General features: G+C 42.7%; 1 protein-coding gene and 1 pseudogene across 1 annotated transcript; one reads left to right on the forward strand and one right to left on the reverse strand.

Moving 5' to 3' along the window:
- The first annotated feature begins 1,419 nt into the window (after positions 1–1,419).
- On the forward strand, positions 1,420–2,569 carry LOC147313201 (lactoylglutathione lyase-like; annotated as a pseudogene).
- A 2,118-nt stretch (positions 2,570–4,687) lies between these two features.
- Positions 4,688–14,331, reverse strand: hey2 (hes-related family bHLH transcription factor with YRPW motif 2). The gene is made up of 5 exons (XM_086265226.1): positions 13,841–14,331; positions 11,419–11,497; positions 11,251–11,334; positions 9,764–9,845; positions 4,688–6,700 (listed from the first exon to the last, which is right to left on the reverse strand). Exons 1-5 carry the CDS (start codon positions 13,924–13,926, stop codon positions 6,063–6,065), a joined length of 969 nt encoding a protein of 322 aa, XP_086121352.1. The 5' UTR covers positions 13,927–14,331; the 3' UTR covers positions 4,688–6,062.
- Positions 14,332–18,484: the final 4,153 nt, after the last annotated feature.

Raw genomic sequence — 18,484 nt, forward strand, 5'->3', positions numbered from 1 at the left:
AGGAAAAAATATATATCACATATGCAGGACACCTTAAACTAGTTTTTTAATTAAGCAGCAAGGCAGAACAAAATCAGGGCTGCATCACGACACGAGGACTAAACCCCAAATCAACCAGACCCAGAACTGATCCAGAATTAAAACAGGACACAACAGTTCAAAATCAGGACTACTTGGGATTTAACCAAGACAGAACCAGAATCAGAACTAGATGATAGTAGCACTAAAAATCATCATAGACCTGCACTACACTTATTTTTTAATTCTACCAAAGTCCACTATTTAGATTGAGAAAAGTTTATATAATTATTTAGCCTTGTTGTGCAAACAAGCCTGCATAACTTAATAAATGTAGAATTTGAAAAGTAACAAATGGTATTTAAAAAGTTACACTAGGTACGAGATACATGTTCTGATGAGTTTTGGCAAACAACCGTTTGACTAACATGTGTGTCTCGCCTGCTCTCTCTCCCTCTTTGTGCTGACAATCAAGCCAAACATCAACATCATCAAACATACAGTGGAAACCAGATATTTACATACTCTTCAGATCAAAACACAAACACTTTTTTAATTGTAACATCAAATCAGACTAAATGTTTATTTTTTTTAGATTGATAAATATAAAAACATATTTGTTAACTTTAAGAGTAAAGAGAGAAACTATCTGTATTTCTTAATTGCAAATGGCACCAAATTGTATTCAAAACTGAGCCACACTTATGGAGCTCCACAGTTCTGTTCCTGGTGTTTTGGTTGACATCTCTTGATTTTCCCATGTCAAAGAAACAGGCTCTGTGTTTTGCCTTATATGCATCCACAGCTGTGCCACCAATTTACTCACATGGACTCTACGAACCTATCAGAAGCTTCTTCAGCTCAGAATGGAATCGTCTGCAGTTTTCTTATTAATTAACAATAAACTTAGTGTATATGTGCTCCTACATTTGATGAAAGTGATAAAAAATAGACAGCTCTGTCTCTCTTTATTCTGACATTTAACTAATTCAAAAGATCTTTCAATATTTATTTATCCAAAACAAGTTTACTCTAAATTGGTGTTTACCAAAAAAAAAGGTTTTTATGTTTTTCCCTAAAGTGTATGTAAATATCTGGTTTCAACTGTGAATATACTGCTGTGTATTGAAGTTCCTCTTGTTTTGCATAGAAATATACTGAACAACATACAAAGCATAATATATAAATTTTATATATTATGCTTTGTATGTTTTGTATGCTTTGTAACACGTATGCTTTTTTTTGTATGCTTTGTATGTTGTTCAGTAATCATTTTCCTCGTGTTATCCTGAATCTCACTGCATTCATGTTAAAGTTCATTTTCCATGTCCTCCTATGTGTTACACTGAAACACACAAAAGTGATACAAAGTGACATAAAACGACGTCTGGATGACACGAAATGACAAATTTCATGTGGATTCTGGTTTGTGTTTCCTGCTCTTATTTTGAAGTGCACAGGCACAGAGGAGTCCAGTGTTTACCCTTCTTTCAGCTCTGCTTTGGTCTCCCCCACCTGCTCTCTGCAGGACTACATGCTGCAGCAGACGATGCTGAGGGTCAAAGATCCGGCTCGCTCACTGGACTTCTACACTCGAATCCTGGGAATGATGTAATTCCTCAGTCTGATCCCAAACTTCTCCCGTGCTGCTCTGCCTTCACCTTCTACTCCCTGGGTTACGAGGACAAGGCGGACACCCCGGCAGATGTCAAGGAGAGGACAGTGTGGACATTTTCCCGCAGAGCCACCCTGGAGCTCACGCAGTACGTATGGAAACAACCAGTTCAACAGTTAAACTCGATATGAGTATTATTTATAATAAATAATATTCCTCCACCTGTCAGTAACTGGGGCACGGAGTCTGATGCAGATCTGTCGTACCACAACGGGAACAATGAGCCGTGAGGATTTGGTGAGAACTTGTTTGTTCAACGTTCAGACCGTTTCGTTTGCTTCTCAATGCTTGACTTGTTGTGGTTGTCACTGCTGTCCCGCTTCCACGCAGGTCACATCGGCATTGCTGTTCCTGATGTTTACGCTGCCTGCAAGTTATTTGAAGAGCAAGGAGTGAGGTTTGTCAAGAAACCAGAGACAGGTGAGTTTTTCAGTCAGCGGTCCAGCCTCAAAACACCACCATAGTGAAGCCAAACTCCACTGTTCATCAATCAGCCCCTACCTGTCCTGCAGGTGGCCTTTCATTAACTGATTTTTTTAAAACTGAAAAAGCTTTTGAGCCTCTGTGACTGGTGATTAGATTAAACATTGTGAAGTTTGAAAAAGTAAAAAAATCTTCCTCAGTCTTGAAGAACCTCGTCTGCGCTCTGCTGCTGACACATCTGTACCAGCAGGGGGCGCACAGACACAGCTGGTCAGGTCGCCTGTTTGAGTTGAGGCCTGTACTTTGCAAGGAGTGGATGGAAGTCAGCTTCTATCCTTGAACTTCACTGATGACAGTCTGTTTCTGCTGTCGCAGGTAGAAGGAAGGGTCTGGCCTTTGTTCAGGATCGAGATCTTAAGTCCAAACAACACGTTCTCCCTCATGTCGTCTTAGAGTCGCATCACTGAAACAGAGGAGGACTGTACGTTATGAACGTTATGTCATGTTAACAGTAAAGGATATAATAAAGTAATGTGGCACATTTACGCTTTAAATGGATAAAAGCACAGATGGTCAAACCTGCTCACTGTTTGTGCTGTTTTTTTCATTATTCCAGATGTGCAGCACTTCGCTGAACAGCTGTTTTTAAATGTGCCATAGAAATAAACTCACTTGACTTTGAGTGTTTCTATGTCATGCTGCTTTCTACTTGAATTCCACTATATGTTGGGTGTAACTGTCATACTTTTTACTTCATGACATTTATTTGAAATGGTATGTAGTAAGAGTGATATACATATATTAAGCTGTGTTTTTTCATGTCAGACATCTGTATGAGTGCACAGAGCTGCACGCACATAGACATCCTGCTTACTGTATTTATTTCTGATCAAATTACTTGTTTTTGCACAAATTCAGGTTTCAGAATTATGTTTGCAGCACACACTGTCTGTATATAAAAGATGGAAGATTTCCTGCTCTGAAAAATAAGGCTGAAGCACCTTAAACCTGTGTTCTTTGTCTTGGCCAGCAGAGGGCGACTCCTGCGTCAGCAAACAGGTCTCAGCTCTGATCTGAGGGAGGGTTTAAAGATGGTAGACGGAGACCATGTTCAGCTTGAGACTTCCGAAACTGTCACTGTGTATTTTATACAGTTATCAGTACTTTTACTTGTAATGGAGTATTTTTATTGTGAGGTATTTGCACTTTTAACTGAAGTCAAACAGCCGAGCAGTAAATGGAATCTGATGAATTTAAGAGATGAAAATGTGTCATCAGTTTGTAAGTACTCACTACAGTGCCCAGCTCACGTCCTCCTCGCTGTAATCCGTCCTCTCCCTCTGTGAGGATATAAAGCATGAATCATGTCACCTAATTTACTGCCGCTTGATTCAAAGCCGCGTCGCAGCGTGAGAACCATGTCGGCTGACCGGAGCAGATTTACGGCCCGCAGCGTCGTTCCCAGGGCTGTCGGCCTTTAATCCTCCACTGAGCTGGAAGTGACACTGTTTTGTGCTCTGGGAGGATTTACCGGCTGTAACGGCGATTGAGCCACAAGACGAAGGCAAAGACAAGTGTGTGTGTGTGTGTGTGCGTGCATGTGTGTACAGTGTGGTTGGTCACACATGCCATCATACTGAGGTAAAAACGTTTGCCTTGTGGTGGACGACCTGCTGTTTTGTCCAGCCCTGAGGAAGATCACGTGACCTGACTGAATAGGTGAAGTCAGCTCACCTGGTCTCACACATGTAAAAGCTCCTCCCCCCTCACTGTAGTGTTGTCTCTGCAAGATAGTCTGTCTCATTTTTGTGCGTCTTTGTATTCATGTCACTTTGTCTCAGGATTGTTTTGTTACGGTCCTTTCCTCGTGTCTTTCTGGTTTCTCTGAACTTTTTCATCTCATGTTGTGAAAGGAGTAATTTTCTCTTTGTTTTTGGTTACCATCATTTTGTGACTCCTGGTAGAAGTGTTGTTTTTGTCGTTGCATTTTTCTGTCATTTTGCTGTTTTTCTGGTGTATATTTGCAGCTCTGTCTCTTTGTACTTTGCCCTTTATGGCCAATTTTTTTGATTTGTTTCTGGAATTTTTAAAGCGTCTTTTTGTATTGTTTTTGCTACTTTCTGGTCATTTTATAGTCATTGTGTCTTTTTGTGGTCATTTTCTTTTGTCTTTGTGCCTTTTTCTGTCAAATAACTAAGGATATTATTTCTCTCATGGTAGCTTACGTGTTTGTCATTGTGTCTATTTAAGGACATTTTTCTGTTACTTTTTTACATTTTGTGATCGTTTTTAATTTTGTCTGGTCTTTTTATTGTCAGTAAGTCTCTTTATGGTTCAGTGAAACACAATGATGAAACATGCATGTAATTGCCACCTCATTACTGTGGTAATTATGACGTTATGAGGTGGCATTTACATTGTGAGAGATCTCATGCCTTACCTGAGATCTCTCTCTGAACACTAACCCTCAGTAACTGCTGAGAGTTGTTTCTTATTTTTTTGTTAAAAAATAGTCATAAACTCTTTACTGCAAACACATTTCTGAATATTCTGTCCACCATATTAACACACATGATGGTGGAAAAATATCGGAGACGCTTGTCAGTACACAAAAAAACACCTTTTATGAAGCAGAAAAATCATTTTACAGACTTCAACGCTGCCTGACACGTCAGAGTCAAAAACAGCGGCAGAGCTGCTGTTTCGGGTTGCAGTAGAGCAACAGGTAAAGAGCCCGGTTCACAATTTAATTATAGATATAAAAAAAATAAATAAGTAAAATAAGAAAAAGACGTCACGACTCGAGCTTTCACTACAGCAGCAATCTGTTTAGTCGTCTTTATTTGTACAAGGCACACAAGGTATCAGAGACATTTGGCTCAAAGTTCAGTGACAGTTCACCTTTAACCTTTAAAGAAGATTTCATATAATCAAATAGCAATATTATTTATTTAATATTGAGCTTTCTGAAGTCTGCTGGGGAACACTTTTCTGTCACTTCATAGATTCTCCATCAAAACGATCAAATACGACAGAAGTCTGTTTGTGTTAGTCAGGTTAAACGTGAACGTGAGTTTGTGTCAGGTTTGCTTTAAAAGACGCTGGTGTGCTGGAGTCTGTGGTTAATCACCTGTAGATGGAGCTTCATACCTGTGTGGACAGATTTCTTTAACACCATCAAACTGCAGCTGAGAGAGTCAAAGAGTCAAACTCAAGCGTCCCGGCTGGGTGCACAGTAAGCTGGTGGTGCGGCTTGGTTATGTGTCCCTCACGCTGACAGCCGTTTTTCAGCGTACAGGGTTTCTGCTGTGAAGGGCTGTATTTTAAATACAGGAAGCAGAAGTAGAAACACCAACCACAGCCTGCTGGCTGTTAAACCTGACACATGAGACCAGTGCCTACCCCGGCCCTGCTGCCCCCTGATGTGGACCGCACAGCAGGTGCATCAAAGTGAAAAAACACCTGGTGTGTGGCGGTGCAATGGGATGTGATAAGCAGCATTACCTGGCGTCTTGTCGGTAGCTTCTCAGTTTTAAAAACTGGAACAATAAGCTAGTTTTTAACAAACAGGAGGAAACTGGGCATCTGTTGGGACCTATTTTCAGTGGCAGACTCATTCACATCTCACCTTTTAGTGAGCATTTGGGCAAGTAGCATTGTATATGTGGGGTTGAGGTAAATTAGTAATAAACAATATTTAACCTGACTTATCTCGGTTAAACAACAAAGTTTTTGTGAGTTTGAAGCAGCTGAAACATGAAAACTATGCTCAGAGGAGACAAACCACACGTTCCTGTTCTGAATCGAGCCAGTGTGTGAAAGCAGCAGGTGGAAGTCAGTCACAAACATCCCCAAGAAGTTAATAACGAGATGCTAACACCAGCCGTGGAGCTCAAACATTTCCAGGCTGTTAAACTGTCAGCAGAGGTTAGTGAGCAGCACACAGTCAGAAAGCTCCGACCTCGGTTCCCCACGGCCTGTAGGGTTTACCGCTGCTGCTGTGTGGAGTCTGCGAGGAAGAGGAGACGGGGGGACTGGCAGCAGAGGAGGTGAAGGAGGAGTGAGGGAGGATGGGAATGCCTCCGTGGAGGGCGATGGGAAACGACGCTGAGAGGGAAAGCAGGGAGGCGGAGAGAGGGGTGGGGGTGCAGGGGAGCAAGAGGGATGAGGAAGAGGAGGAAGAAGGCGAGGAGGAGGTGGAGTCTGCATGGGAAGAAAAGGAGGAGGAGACAACACCGCGCTGGGAGCCTCCGCCCCCTCCAACGTCTGGAGAAACCAGCCCGCTAAGTCTGTAGGGCAAAGGACGAAAGGCGGCCAAAGCAGCCGCCCAATGGTGCGGGTGGTGGAACGGGTGAGGCAGGGGGTGGGGCTGCTGGGGGTGGTGTGACGAATGGGAGGCAGTTGTAAGGGCGGCGGCGTCACGCTGGGAGGCACAGGAGGCAAGGTGGGAGAGAAGACGGGAGCGCAGTGGGTCGCCGGAGTCGAGCCCCTCCACAGCGCTCAGGTAGCGGGAAACCTCAGTCACGCACTCCCTGAAGCCCAGAGACAGGAAGTCCAGGGCGAGAGCGTGGGCGTCGAAATAACCTGCAGGCAGAAAAGGGTGGGGTTAACATCATGGAGGGAGGCGGGGCTTAAAATCAGATTCTAAATCAAATTGAAAAATTATGAGGGCAGCCAGTCATTACAAACTCCACCAGAAACACAAACGTCACCAGAAACACTAAACAGGTTTCCCTCAGTCACTTTGGGGTGACGGGGTGTTGGTTTAAGCTCAGCTGTGGGAGGACAGGTGAGCACAGGTGAAGCTGAAGGTTCAGGGTTCAGTGTCTGATCAGTCTCCTATTTATGCACCATGCTGGGATCTATGCAATGTAGCAGTAGTGCACCTGTAAACTGGTTTGTTAATTGGCCAGTAAAATTAGAATAATAATTTTTTAAAAAAGAGTAGAAGACAACAAAGAAGAGTCGATCACCTGAGCAGGTGATGCAAACACTGTGCCTGTGTGTCATGTTGGGACACACAGAGCAGTGCTGACATCAGTTACACATTAAAATGTCTATGAAATAAAAGTCTGCTCATGTCTTCATCGAGCATGTATGTGACCGCACAGAATAACCCCCCCCGCACAATCACAACCTCCAACCACAACAGACATATTTTGTTTTCAAAATCCCGTGCGGTTCATTTCATACCTCAAACATTTAGTAAACAATTAAACAAATAAAAGTAAACTGCAAGAAATTACAGGTAGCAATAAAATAAACTACTGACTCTTTTACGCCTCGTCCACACCTACACAGGTATTTTTGAAAACGCAGCCGTTTCTATGCGTTTGGCCCTTTCGTCCACACGCAAACAGCGTTTCGAATCACCGAAAACTGAGACTTTTTTAAAACTCCTGTCAGGTTGGAGATTTTTGCGTTTAACTGTGGACCAGGAATACGGAGTTCGTCACGCAACGTCAAAGGTATGTGCCCGTTTTCACATCATGCTGTGCGCCACGTTATTGTTTACATGAGACGAATTTCTACAATGGTGGATAGAGATAAAATACTGTTACTGTTACTCTGACTATCTGCAATTTTTACACGCTTACATATACACACGCAGTTACTGTCCCTCTATTTAGAGAGGCAGAGGCGTCATGGTGTAATTATTTTATGTGTAGTTGTTTTTTTTCCTGTGTAATAATATTAAACATCGCTATCAATACATTTTTTTTAAAAATGCCTCTCTGTGCAAAAACATAAACAGCTGTGGGATACTGTTTGTCTGTGATTTGAACCGGGGGAACAAATCGTGGCAGGATCACCCTAATATTATTTGTATCCCACTGTAACTTTACTGTTTAAAGAGCTGACATCTCCAAAATGACAGGAGTAGTTAGTCATTATAAGAAGTGTTTGTGAACTAAAATTCCACAATGTGGGATACTGTTTGTCCCTTTTTGGGAACCTCTGGATCTGGGGTGTCAAACTCCAGGCCTCGAGGGCTGGTGTCCTGCAGGTTTTAGATCTCACCCTGGGTCAACACACCTGAATCAAATGATTAGTTCATTCCCAGGCCTTTGGAGAACTTCAAGACATGTTGAGGAGGTAATTTAGCCATTTAAATCAGCTGGACGTGTCTAAAACCTGCAGGACACCAGCCCTCGAGGCCTGGAGTTCAACACCTGTGCTCTGGATTAACCAATAATCTGAGCTTTCGTGTTCTTCTCTGTCTCGGTCCTCTGTTTCCATTCTCTTTGGAGTCTAATGATGATGTTAAGGTTGTCAGTCCTGTTTTTCTGTCACTGTCTCTGTGTTCACTGCGGGTCTTCTTGTGTCTGTTTCAGTTTCCTTTGGTTATTTCTTGTTCATGTCTTGTGTTACCTTTGCTCCCGTGTGTGTGTGTGACTGCTTTTACTTTTGTCTTGTTGCACTGCTGCTGGATGTTCAGGCTAGTGTGTATAAATAGTCCTTCCCCTGTATTCCCTGCCATGCTCCCTCTTTTTGTTTGACTTTTCCGCCTCATTCTTTCTTATTTATTGATTTATTTGTAGACGTCTTTATGCCTGAGCTGTATTTTGTTTCTTTGTTTTTGCAGTAATTCAGGAAAATAAGTCTCATCTTCTATTTACCTTGGCTTTTCTTCAGGAGCGGACTGGAAGGTAACTGGCTGCAGGCACTTTCCAAAATCAGCGCTGCACACTTTGAAGCATGCAGTACAGCAGAGATGCCTAAATTTCTTTAAAAAAATGTTGACCATGGAGGCAGGCATGATCCCTTCAGATGTAACATAAAAAGTACTGTGCATAAGTTTTGCGTTTACTGTGGCTTGGTTCATTTATGTTTGTCTGAAGCTCTGAGGAGCATTAAAACAAAAGTGGCCTGAGTCTGAATCCCAGAAACCCGACACGTTCTTTTTGTGACGCATCTCATTACTGAAAAGGTCTGCAGTGGAGTGAAGATCGGAAGTGATGTAAGCCTGTGGAGTGACAATATTCAACACTTTCAAGTGACGCTCAGCTTCACTGTGCGTGACAAACGGCCGTCATTGCTTCCCAAACACTTCCAGAGAAACGTTTGCACTAAGATTTCAGTTTGTGAGAGCCAGACGTACTCTCAGCTCCGTCTCTGCTGCTGTAAACCCAAACAAATGCTGCACAGACCGCCTGTGAACGCAGCCAACACTGCCCGCCCCCCACCTCCACCAATCCGCTTTATGAAAGCAAACAGCGCTGCTCAGGGTCAAGTACTACTTTTATCCCTGCAGCGTTTTCCCATGGACTCACCACCGCCCTCTCTCTCTCTCTCTCTCTCTCTCTCTCTCAATAACACACACACACACACACACACACACACACACACACACACACACACACACACACACACACACACACACAGAGTCCTGTTTGTATCACTTCAGAGGACATCACACTGACGTACATTCAGTCACTTTCTGCCTACTTAACTTAGAATATTCCAAAACCTGACTGTGCATCACTTCCACACTGACGACCTCCCAGTACATACCCAAACTCTGTTTTTATGCGAGGTCAGCAGAACAAAATCCAAACCCTGATCAGTCATGGCCTAGCTACCAATCAGCTGTTGTTACCATAGCGTAGAAAATCATACTGTGGTAGTATGGAGTAATGTGGGTACCTTTTCCTCCTGTGGCCTGCAGCATCTTCAGGTGATCCACAGTCATCTGGAGGATTTCTGCCTTCTCCAGTTTAGCTGAACTCTGACAGAGAGGGACGACAGATAACAGTTCACACCGATTCCAGTAAAACATCCTCTTTTGAGGGTGACTCCAAACCAGGCCTGCGGGTTGATCCACTTTCACCAAGTACTGAAGTTTTACATGAAATAAAAACCATGTTTGCAGCACACTTGGAGTGAGTTTATTGCAGCTGTCCATGCACAAAAGCTTCTGATCAAAAGTCCGATTAAAATGCAACTGCTAAGCAAAGAAAAGTCATGTAATGCATCATCTGTAAAATCTTCCACTTGGAGCGTAACATCCAAGTGATTAATGCTTAGTAATCTAAAAATACAAACTGCTGTAGATTATATCTGTGTTTTTGTAAAATCCATTCTGCTATTCCTGCGATAGTTTAATGCACTGAGCAACAATTTGTAAACAAGCCCACATGCACGCTGCGATAAATGTTTTCAAGACAACTACGCTGATTATTTCAGGTTTCTTCTCGCATGTACGTGAAACTCCTCACTGCCTACTTCACCTGTCTAGTGTTTAGTTTTAGACCTCATGATTTATTAATCCATCTGTCTGCTACTTCTAAGGTCAAATCTTGAAATTTCCCATATAAGAAAACATTTCTTTGCAGATGACACTCAAATGTATTTTGGAGTGGAGTGGAAGCGCTGCACAGACACGTGGCTGTGTCTCAATTCAGGGACTGCATCCTTCGGAGGCTGCATTTGAAGGCTGATTACGTCAAAGCGACGTGACAAAGGATGTCCCTATTAGAAGGCTGCTCCAAATTAGGCTGACAAATGCGTCCTTCATTTCCCCGAATTTGAAAGATGGGTCGATGTATCCTTAGTGGCCCAACCTATCCCAGAATTCATAGTGTGGCCCAGCCATTTCCAGTTTCCAACAATGGCGGCAGCTACTTAGTTGTAATATTACTCTTATTACTCTTTTCAATACTAGTATTTTCATAATGATATAAAATTCTTGTCAAATGTGGCAATGGTGGAGGAGCGCAGCTAAAGAGTTTGAAATATTGCTCTTTCTGGGTCACAATATAAAGTTTTAACATATTTTCAGGCGAGAAAGTAGGTGTGTAAACTTCAAATATCTGCTCGGTTTATCAAGACATCACATATCGCCAAAAGTGCTCTGTCGTTTTCGGAGAAGTCTGTTACCCGCCAACTTGATAGCTGACTGGGTGATGAAGGCTCACTAGAGCCCGGCAAGAACAGCAAACTCCCGGCACATCGTTTTCAGACCCCGCGTGGTCTTTCACTACTCAGGTTAAACATGATATATAAGTCACTTAGATAACTTAAAAATGTTATTGTTTGGATTTTTTTTGGTTTTTATTTGGTTTATACAGCCCCTGAATTGAGACACACCCACTGAGCACGCAGCAGGTAAACAGGAGACTGTCAGTCGGTACCTGTTTCTCAAACGCTGTTGGGACAAGTCTCCGTAACTCCGACAGGCTGTTATTGATTCTGTCTCTGCGTCTCTTCTCGATAATCTTAAGAAAAAATATTAAAATCAGTTGAAATCATCACCGTTGGATACTCCTGTACACATCCGCTGACAGAAACAGTGACCTTACCCCTCTGCGTTTCTTCCTCGCCATCACTTGCGTCGTCGTGGTTGGAGAGCCACATCTTACCAAAGATTCTTTCATGTGTCTGTGGAAAATAAACGAACTGTGGAATTTGGTTTTCTCAGACCTTTTCAGGCATGCTCAGAAGAAGAAAAGAAGCCCATGATGCACACAAGAAATTTTTTATGAATAACTAAAAATAAAAAGTTCGATTTTATTAAAATAATGTCCGGAAATCATCAGTGACCCCCCCCCCCCCCTCTCTCTCACACACACACACACACACACACACACACACACACACACACATAAATTATCACCTCAGTCTCTCTGCATAATTTTCCTGGTGGTGCACAAAGATCCCTGCAGTGTCTCTGTGCCCCGCCAGGGGGACCCGCCCCAGAGTTTGAGCACCGCTGTGTCGACATAAACATGTGAACACCGGGACTGCAAAGTTTATTCCTCTGCTTATTTATGAGAGATGAAGGTTAGAGAGAGAAGAGTAAACGCTGCAAAAATCCGTGTGACAGATTTTTTATATTTATTTATATTTCATCATGTGTTTGTCTTCATTTCTTATCTCTAACCCATCATCCACTCACTCCTCTGCAGATCACCCCACTTAGTGTAGAATATTAATAACACTGCATGCTTGGATAAAATATAGTAGATTTTATTAGACTAAACTGCCCAATTTTATATTAACATATAATAAACGAGCACCGCATACTTCTTACAGAAGACATTTACTACACAGCAAAATCTCCAGTGTTAAATTAACACTGGAGAGTGTCTATATGGGTCCACTCCTCTGAGTGTTAAATACAACACTGTTGAGTGTTAAATTATGTTTATTAAATGTTTAAAAGTAACCTAGTGAGTTTTGAAGATTAACAAAGACTAACACTGAGCAGTGCTGGTTTTCTAACACTGGAATATTTCTAACATTTTGAGTTATTTTCCAGTGTTAGAAAACCAGCACTGCTCAGTGTTAGTCTTTGTTAATCTTCAAAACTGACTAGGTTACTTTAAACATATAACACTGTCAAAAGTGTTAATTTAACACTCAACAGTGTTGTATTTAACACTCAGAGGTGTGGACCCATATAGACACTCTCTAGTGTTAATTTAACACTGGAGATTTTGCTGTGTAGAGTGTAAGTCTGAGGTATTTAACTTCACTGTTTCCATTTCATGCTTTGTTCGTTTCACCACCTTTAAGATATTAATACTGCGACAATTAAATTTAAATAACGACAAAGATTGTTCAGTTTTACAGAAATAGTCTTGTAACAATTTTGTAACACATTTAATAAAATGTATGCCGTGATTTCTTTATACAGTGGTCTTTGAACTGTTCCGGTGAAAAAGCAGCTCCTTTAAACTCTGCAAATTACTACACAAGATTTCGGAGAGACGAAGCTGGTTTTGATTTCCTTTCCTCTCATCTTCTTCTGACACCGAAGGTTTATCAGGCGATCCTTCGAATGGGGAGTAACCCTTAACTTGGGAACCGCTCAACTAAACTGATCGTATTAAAAGCAGATAAAAGCAGCTGATTACACGCTGATGGATTTCTATTAAATGCATGCATTTGACTGCACCAGTTCACTTTAAAGGTATTTATAAGGGTGTATTTAGAATCTGCAGTACCTTTATTTTACTGAAGTATTTGAGCATTTCACCAACAGTGAACATAGAATAGAATAGAATAGAATAGAATAGCCCGTTATTTCCATTATACATGTACAACGAAATTGTGGGTGCTCCACTCCAGCTGTGCAGGAATAAAGTAAAATATAAATAGTAGAACATGTGGAATAAACCGAGCCCTTTAAATTCACTTTTAAATTCAGAAATACAAAACTGAACAAAACCAAAACAAACAAACCATGAAAAGTAATTTGGAGGGAAAATTAGCTGAAAGTAAAATTTTATTGTTTTGAACTTTTTCCAGCTTTGAGCGGATTTTAAGGTTCAGTGACGTCACTCGGTAAAAACGAGCGCAGTTTTCATCATGTTTATTCTCCTTTGCCTTTTCTTTCAGGAATAATTAAAAGCTTGTGCTCATCTCGGTTTTTAGGAGATCTGCTGAATTAGCAAACGTTTTTGTTTGACTCATTTTTGAAGCACAAAGTCCCTGTATTTACATGTCTTATTTATGTTCCTTTTTTGTCTCATTCACTGGAAAATCTGATTAGAAATGAAAGGTTTGCCAATAATCTTTTGTGACATTTTATGAACCGCTAAAATTCCTCACATTTATTTTTAGGGCGATTAATGTTTGTTTAGACACATCAGTAATAAAGAGCTCCGTGAGCGTCAACATTTAGGTTGAAACGATGTGAAATATAAAGACATAAGCTAAACGAACTGCGATGTTTTCATTTCTGTCATAAGAAAAAGAGAAACGTGTGTGAAATCTCACCCCGGATAAATGTTCTCGCTGCCCACGTCGATGGTCTCCTCTACCTCGCTCTCCGCGGAGCTGCTGTCCTCGCACGGCCGCTTCATAGCGCGTTGTTGGCGCGGAAATGTGGCCGTCTGTCCCGGGAGGAGACGCGAAGGTTTCAAAGACTTCTTTTATTCCTGCGAATTTGCTGACCGGAGATCAGACCGGAGTGAATGAATGATCGAAACCCGGTGGGTCCTGATGATCTGGTGTTAATGTGCCCTAAGAGCGTGTGCGGTTAATCCACGGGGTCAGGTTCCTGAGACAAAAAACGTTTTCTCCAAATAAAAGTCACGTTAGTTTCACAGGGTTCCGGTTTCTCTCAGCGGTGCGTGTCCGGCCAGAAGTCCGGGACAGGTGGCCTGGATGTCGGCTGCAGACTGGACTGTTGACCGGTGAGTCCTTCTCCTCCTTCTCCTGCTTCTCCTCCTCCTCCTCTGCCGCTGGAGCTTTCCCACGAAGCCTGGGAATCACACACACACACACACACACACACACACACACACACACACACACACACACTGTGAGGTGCGTCTGGTTCGGAGGCAGTACGCACGTACACGAGCGTGCGCATGCGTGCATGTATGGGAACGAGGCCATCAGAAAACAACGATTATATCAGGCAGCAGGTCTGAGAGTGACTGCTGCACCGCAAACCTGAGGTCCTCTGAAGCTCTGAGGTCCTTTTATTTCCAGCAGCTCACCCCACTGATGCTTTATTCCATAGTATAAAATACTTTTCAAAAAGTTTATAAAGTACTTTTCTCGTCTTACTGACTGCTCAGAGCACTTTAGCAAGAGGCTGATAGAGCAGAAGGCTGAAATGGCATCATGAATGTTTTGGGTACATTCAGCTTCAGCCCACTGGAGGCAGGAGGTCAGTGAAGGTGGTGACCAAGCGTCCTCAGGCACGTCTTAACAGTGAAAACCTGCAGCTTGAGCGTTGGTCTCTGTGGTGTGATGGAATTAGAGATACATCAAATATTTTGGTCCAAATATCTTTTTTTTCCCTCAAAACAATAATAACATTTTCTTTAACACTCCATTTAACTCTAACACTCCATCCTAGAAGGACGTTGGTCAGGAAGCTGAATGTGGTCAGTAGGAAAAACGACACGAACTTGGAAGCGTTGGCCGGATTTGTGCAGGATGAAAGAGACTGATGCACAGACATCAGCGGTTACCATCGTGCAGTAAAGAGGGGTGAGTTGTATCTCAAGACACAGTAAGATGTTGAACCTCAGCTTGACATAAATGCTAGGAGAGATGAGCACGAAACACCCACAGTCAGCTGACGGACATGAAGCAGAGAGGGCCAAACGTCCTGACCGAGAGAAGTCACTCACCAAATCGTTACTTCAAGTTCTTGTCTGTGAGTCTGAACTGCGTTTTGTGTATGTGATGTTACTTTGCTTTTGCGCCCCAGGGCAGCTGTGGCTACAATGTAGCTTGCCATCGCCAGTGTGTGAATGCGTGTGTGAATGGGTGAATGACTGAATGTAGTGTGAAGCGCTTTGGGGTCCTTAGGGACTAGAAAAGCGCTATACAAATGCAGGCCATTTACCATTTATTGATTTTTACACCAGATTCAATCTTCACTTTAAAATGAGGCTCTGACCCACTGGACCTGCATCCACCAATCCTTTGCTGCCATGCCGGAAAGATGCTTTAGCCAGAAACATTACGTATGACATGTCAGAAAAAGGCTAGTGTGTGTGTGTGTGTGTGTGTGTCTGGTCTCTCTCACACGATGATTGGGTTTCAGTGAACACAGCCAGGAGCTGTGGGAATATCACACACACACACACACACACACACACACACACACACACACACACACACACACACACACACACACACACACAGAAGCATCTGTCTTTTCACACCTGCTAATCTGTTAGCGGTGCAACAAGGATTTAATGCAGGAATTATACTGTACCAACACACACACTGATACACACACTGATACACAGACTGGTCTCACTGCGAGGACTAACTAAAACCAAACTGGTCCTCACATTGATGCAGATACGAGCACACAGACTCACACAGGACCCCCCTCCACCGTTTCTCCGTTCGTTCTGATAACTTCAAGTGGGCTTGTCAGCACCCTCTCATTGGCTGAGCTCCTCCTCTTTCTGTCCGGGTAATTACTGTAACAGTGAGTCTGTCTACACATCTACACAGCAAGGCCTTCATTAAAGCTCAAATCTGAAATGCAATGAAATCTCAGATTTTTCCTGCGGGATGGAAACCTCTGCTGCGGGTCAGTTAATGAAGACAGCAAGAACTCCAGGTGTTATCCAAGACATGAGTGATGAATCCTGACTCAGTTTAAAAATCAGTAATTACATTTTTGAATCTTAAAAGGTCTGCTTACTTTATGCGTGCCTGCACGAAGTCATGAAATGACAGTACTGCACTTCTAACAAATTACCAGTCGAGTAACAACTTTAATTTAGCTGGAGTCAAATAGTCCGTACACATTCCGAGAACATCAGAATTTTTATTTCATCACTTCAAAAATGAAGCAGTCAGCTGTCCTCAGGTTTCGCTCTCCTGGAAGGTCAAGTCTAAGGGACAAAAGACTTACAGGAGAGGAGGTGAACTAAACCCATCAACTTTCAAAATAAAATACTTTAGGATTGTGATGGTCCTTCATATATCCATCCTGCAGGTCTCTCTCATTGCACCGCTGATGAGGCCGCCCGGTGAAACCGTAGTTATGATTTTTGCTGTTGTTGTGCTTCATTTCTGTTGTTTTGAATTTGGTAAAGCTAAAGTTTGGAACAACTCTGACTCATTTTATGAGGCTCGTATTCGCCCTCTAACTTGGGAGTTGTGACTTAAAGTAATACGCATTACTCTGTACTTTTAAGAAAGAAAAAGAAAAAGTAATGCATTATTTCACTTGTTGCTGCATGTTTTCAAGAATGAGGCTGATGTGCAGAGCTGCAGTAAGCACAGAGGGATGATGAACTTCTCCAAGAAGACCTCTGTGAAGCTCTAAGAAGAGCTACACTCATTACATCACTTAAGCATTATTCATATGAAGTCCACAGTGTATCTACACAAACCCGTACCATAATAGGAAAATCTTTCTTTATTACCACAAAGCTGAGAGCCAAGCTCACAGAGGAGCTCAGATAAAGTGCCAGCTTTGGGGTTGTGCTGAGTTTGCGCTTCATCGTCACATTCTTGTCACTTTGTGGCACTGAGCATGGTCCAGAAGTTTTAGCTCAAGCTGCTGTTTTAGTTCCATCTCCCACATGAATGACGTGTGAGACAGCACACAGGAAATGGAATATTTGACTGTCCATCCACCCATCATGGAGATAAACAAAGTACAATAACTGTTATATTAGTTAGAGTGGCACCAAACACTGACAGAAACAGAAGCTTGGGTTTCTGCTGGACTGAAAAGTCTCACTCCAAGGTGTTGCCTTGCAGCTGTGGAGCTCAGGTGAAACTTTCCCAGAGTTCAGCTGTGGACTGCATCTGGGACAAACTAACACAGCTCAGTTCATGCAGCCTCACACGGCGTCAGTCAGAAAACCTCTGCTTCTGAGCTGAGACGGAAAACAAAGGAACAAACGAACAAACGAAAATAAATGAGCAGAAACTCAGATGTCAATTAAACACAGTTAGTTTCAGTTAAAGTTGTTTTACAAGAGAAGCTGCTGCCAACGCACTCCCGGTTCTGTGTGTGTTGATGATATCAGAGGTTTATTGGTGTCGGGGGTCACAGAGGACAAGCAGGGCCATCCTATAGCAGGAAACGCAGCGTGTCAAGGGAGGAATATCTCTGTGTGTAGAGGGTAATATCTCAGGGAGCGCTGAGCCAGAGTGCTGGGCCGTGAGTCGGAAATCCTTTTGGAACAAGGGAACATGACTGGGAGGTGTGTGTGTGTGTCTGTTTATACACTGTGTGTGTGTGAGAGAGAGAGAGAATGGGAGGAAATGGTGTATTATTCTCAGTTAAATGGTGCTCGCCGCCCGTCCGTCGTTACGACGCCTCGGACCTCACACCACTCGACCCCTCGTTCCCACAGGACGTCCATTACACACACACACACACACACACACACACACACACACACACACACACACACACACACACACACCATAATTGTCATCTTTTTTCCAGAAAATAAGAAGAAACTCAATTTTTATTGCAATAACTTGTTAAAGTGATTATAATACGTTTTTTTCTTTTCTGTCTTCCTTTTTTATGTTTATCAGGCTTATCATGTTACAGTGTCCTTACAGACTGTTCAATGAACCCTCACACAGTTAGTTAAACATCTTTTCCTTGGGCTGAATCACAGACGTTATATGGTTTCAGACTCCTTCAGGCTTTAAGCACTGCTTTGGACACATCACTTTTTATAGTAAGGCAGTGTGCTCAGAAACAACATGGAGCACGGCTCGTGTCTGAGCAGATAACTGCTGCTGTATGCGCCTCCCGCAGAGGCTTCAGAGTCCTCTGTGCAGTTTCAGCTCATGCTGTTTCACCTCACAACTCCTTTGAATTTTGGGAGGACCTGTGAGACTCCAAGCAGCACCATGGACATGCAAATCATGCAGCAGAAACCCTTTCAGCCTCTCTGCCTGTTTTCA

Source organism: Aulonocara sp. 'chitande type north' Nkhata Bay, linkage group LG15, assembly GCF_057382095.1.
Source record: "Aulonocara sp. 'chitande type north' Nkhata Bay isolate Kocher_YH1m ecotype deep benthic linkage group LG15, A_spYH_male_GT1.1, whole genome shotgun sequence".
NCBI classification, from domain to species: Eukaryota; Metazoa; Chordata; class Actinopteri; order Cichliformes; family Cichlidae; genus Aulonocara; species Aulonocara sp. 'chitande type north' Nkhata Bay.

Bases quoted from the DNA above. Each gene is read 5' to 3' on its own strand.
- hey2 (XM_086265226.1), bottom strand. From the start codon at position 13,926: ATGAAGCGGCCGTGCGAGGACAGCAGCTCCGCGGAGAGCGAGGTAGAG. The intron at 11,498-13,840 runs GTGAGATTTCAC...TATTTTCCACAG, and splicing joins AGCGAGAACATTTATCCGGG to ACACATGAAAGAATCTTTGG. The intron at 9,846-11,250 runs GTACCGACTGAC...CCTCTCTGTCAG, and splicing joins CAACAGCGTTTGAGAAACAG to AGTTCAGCTAAACTGGAGAA.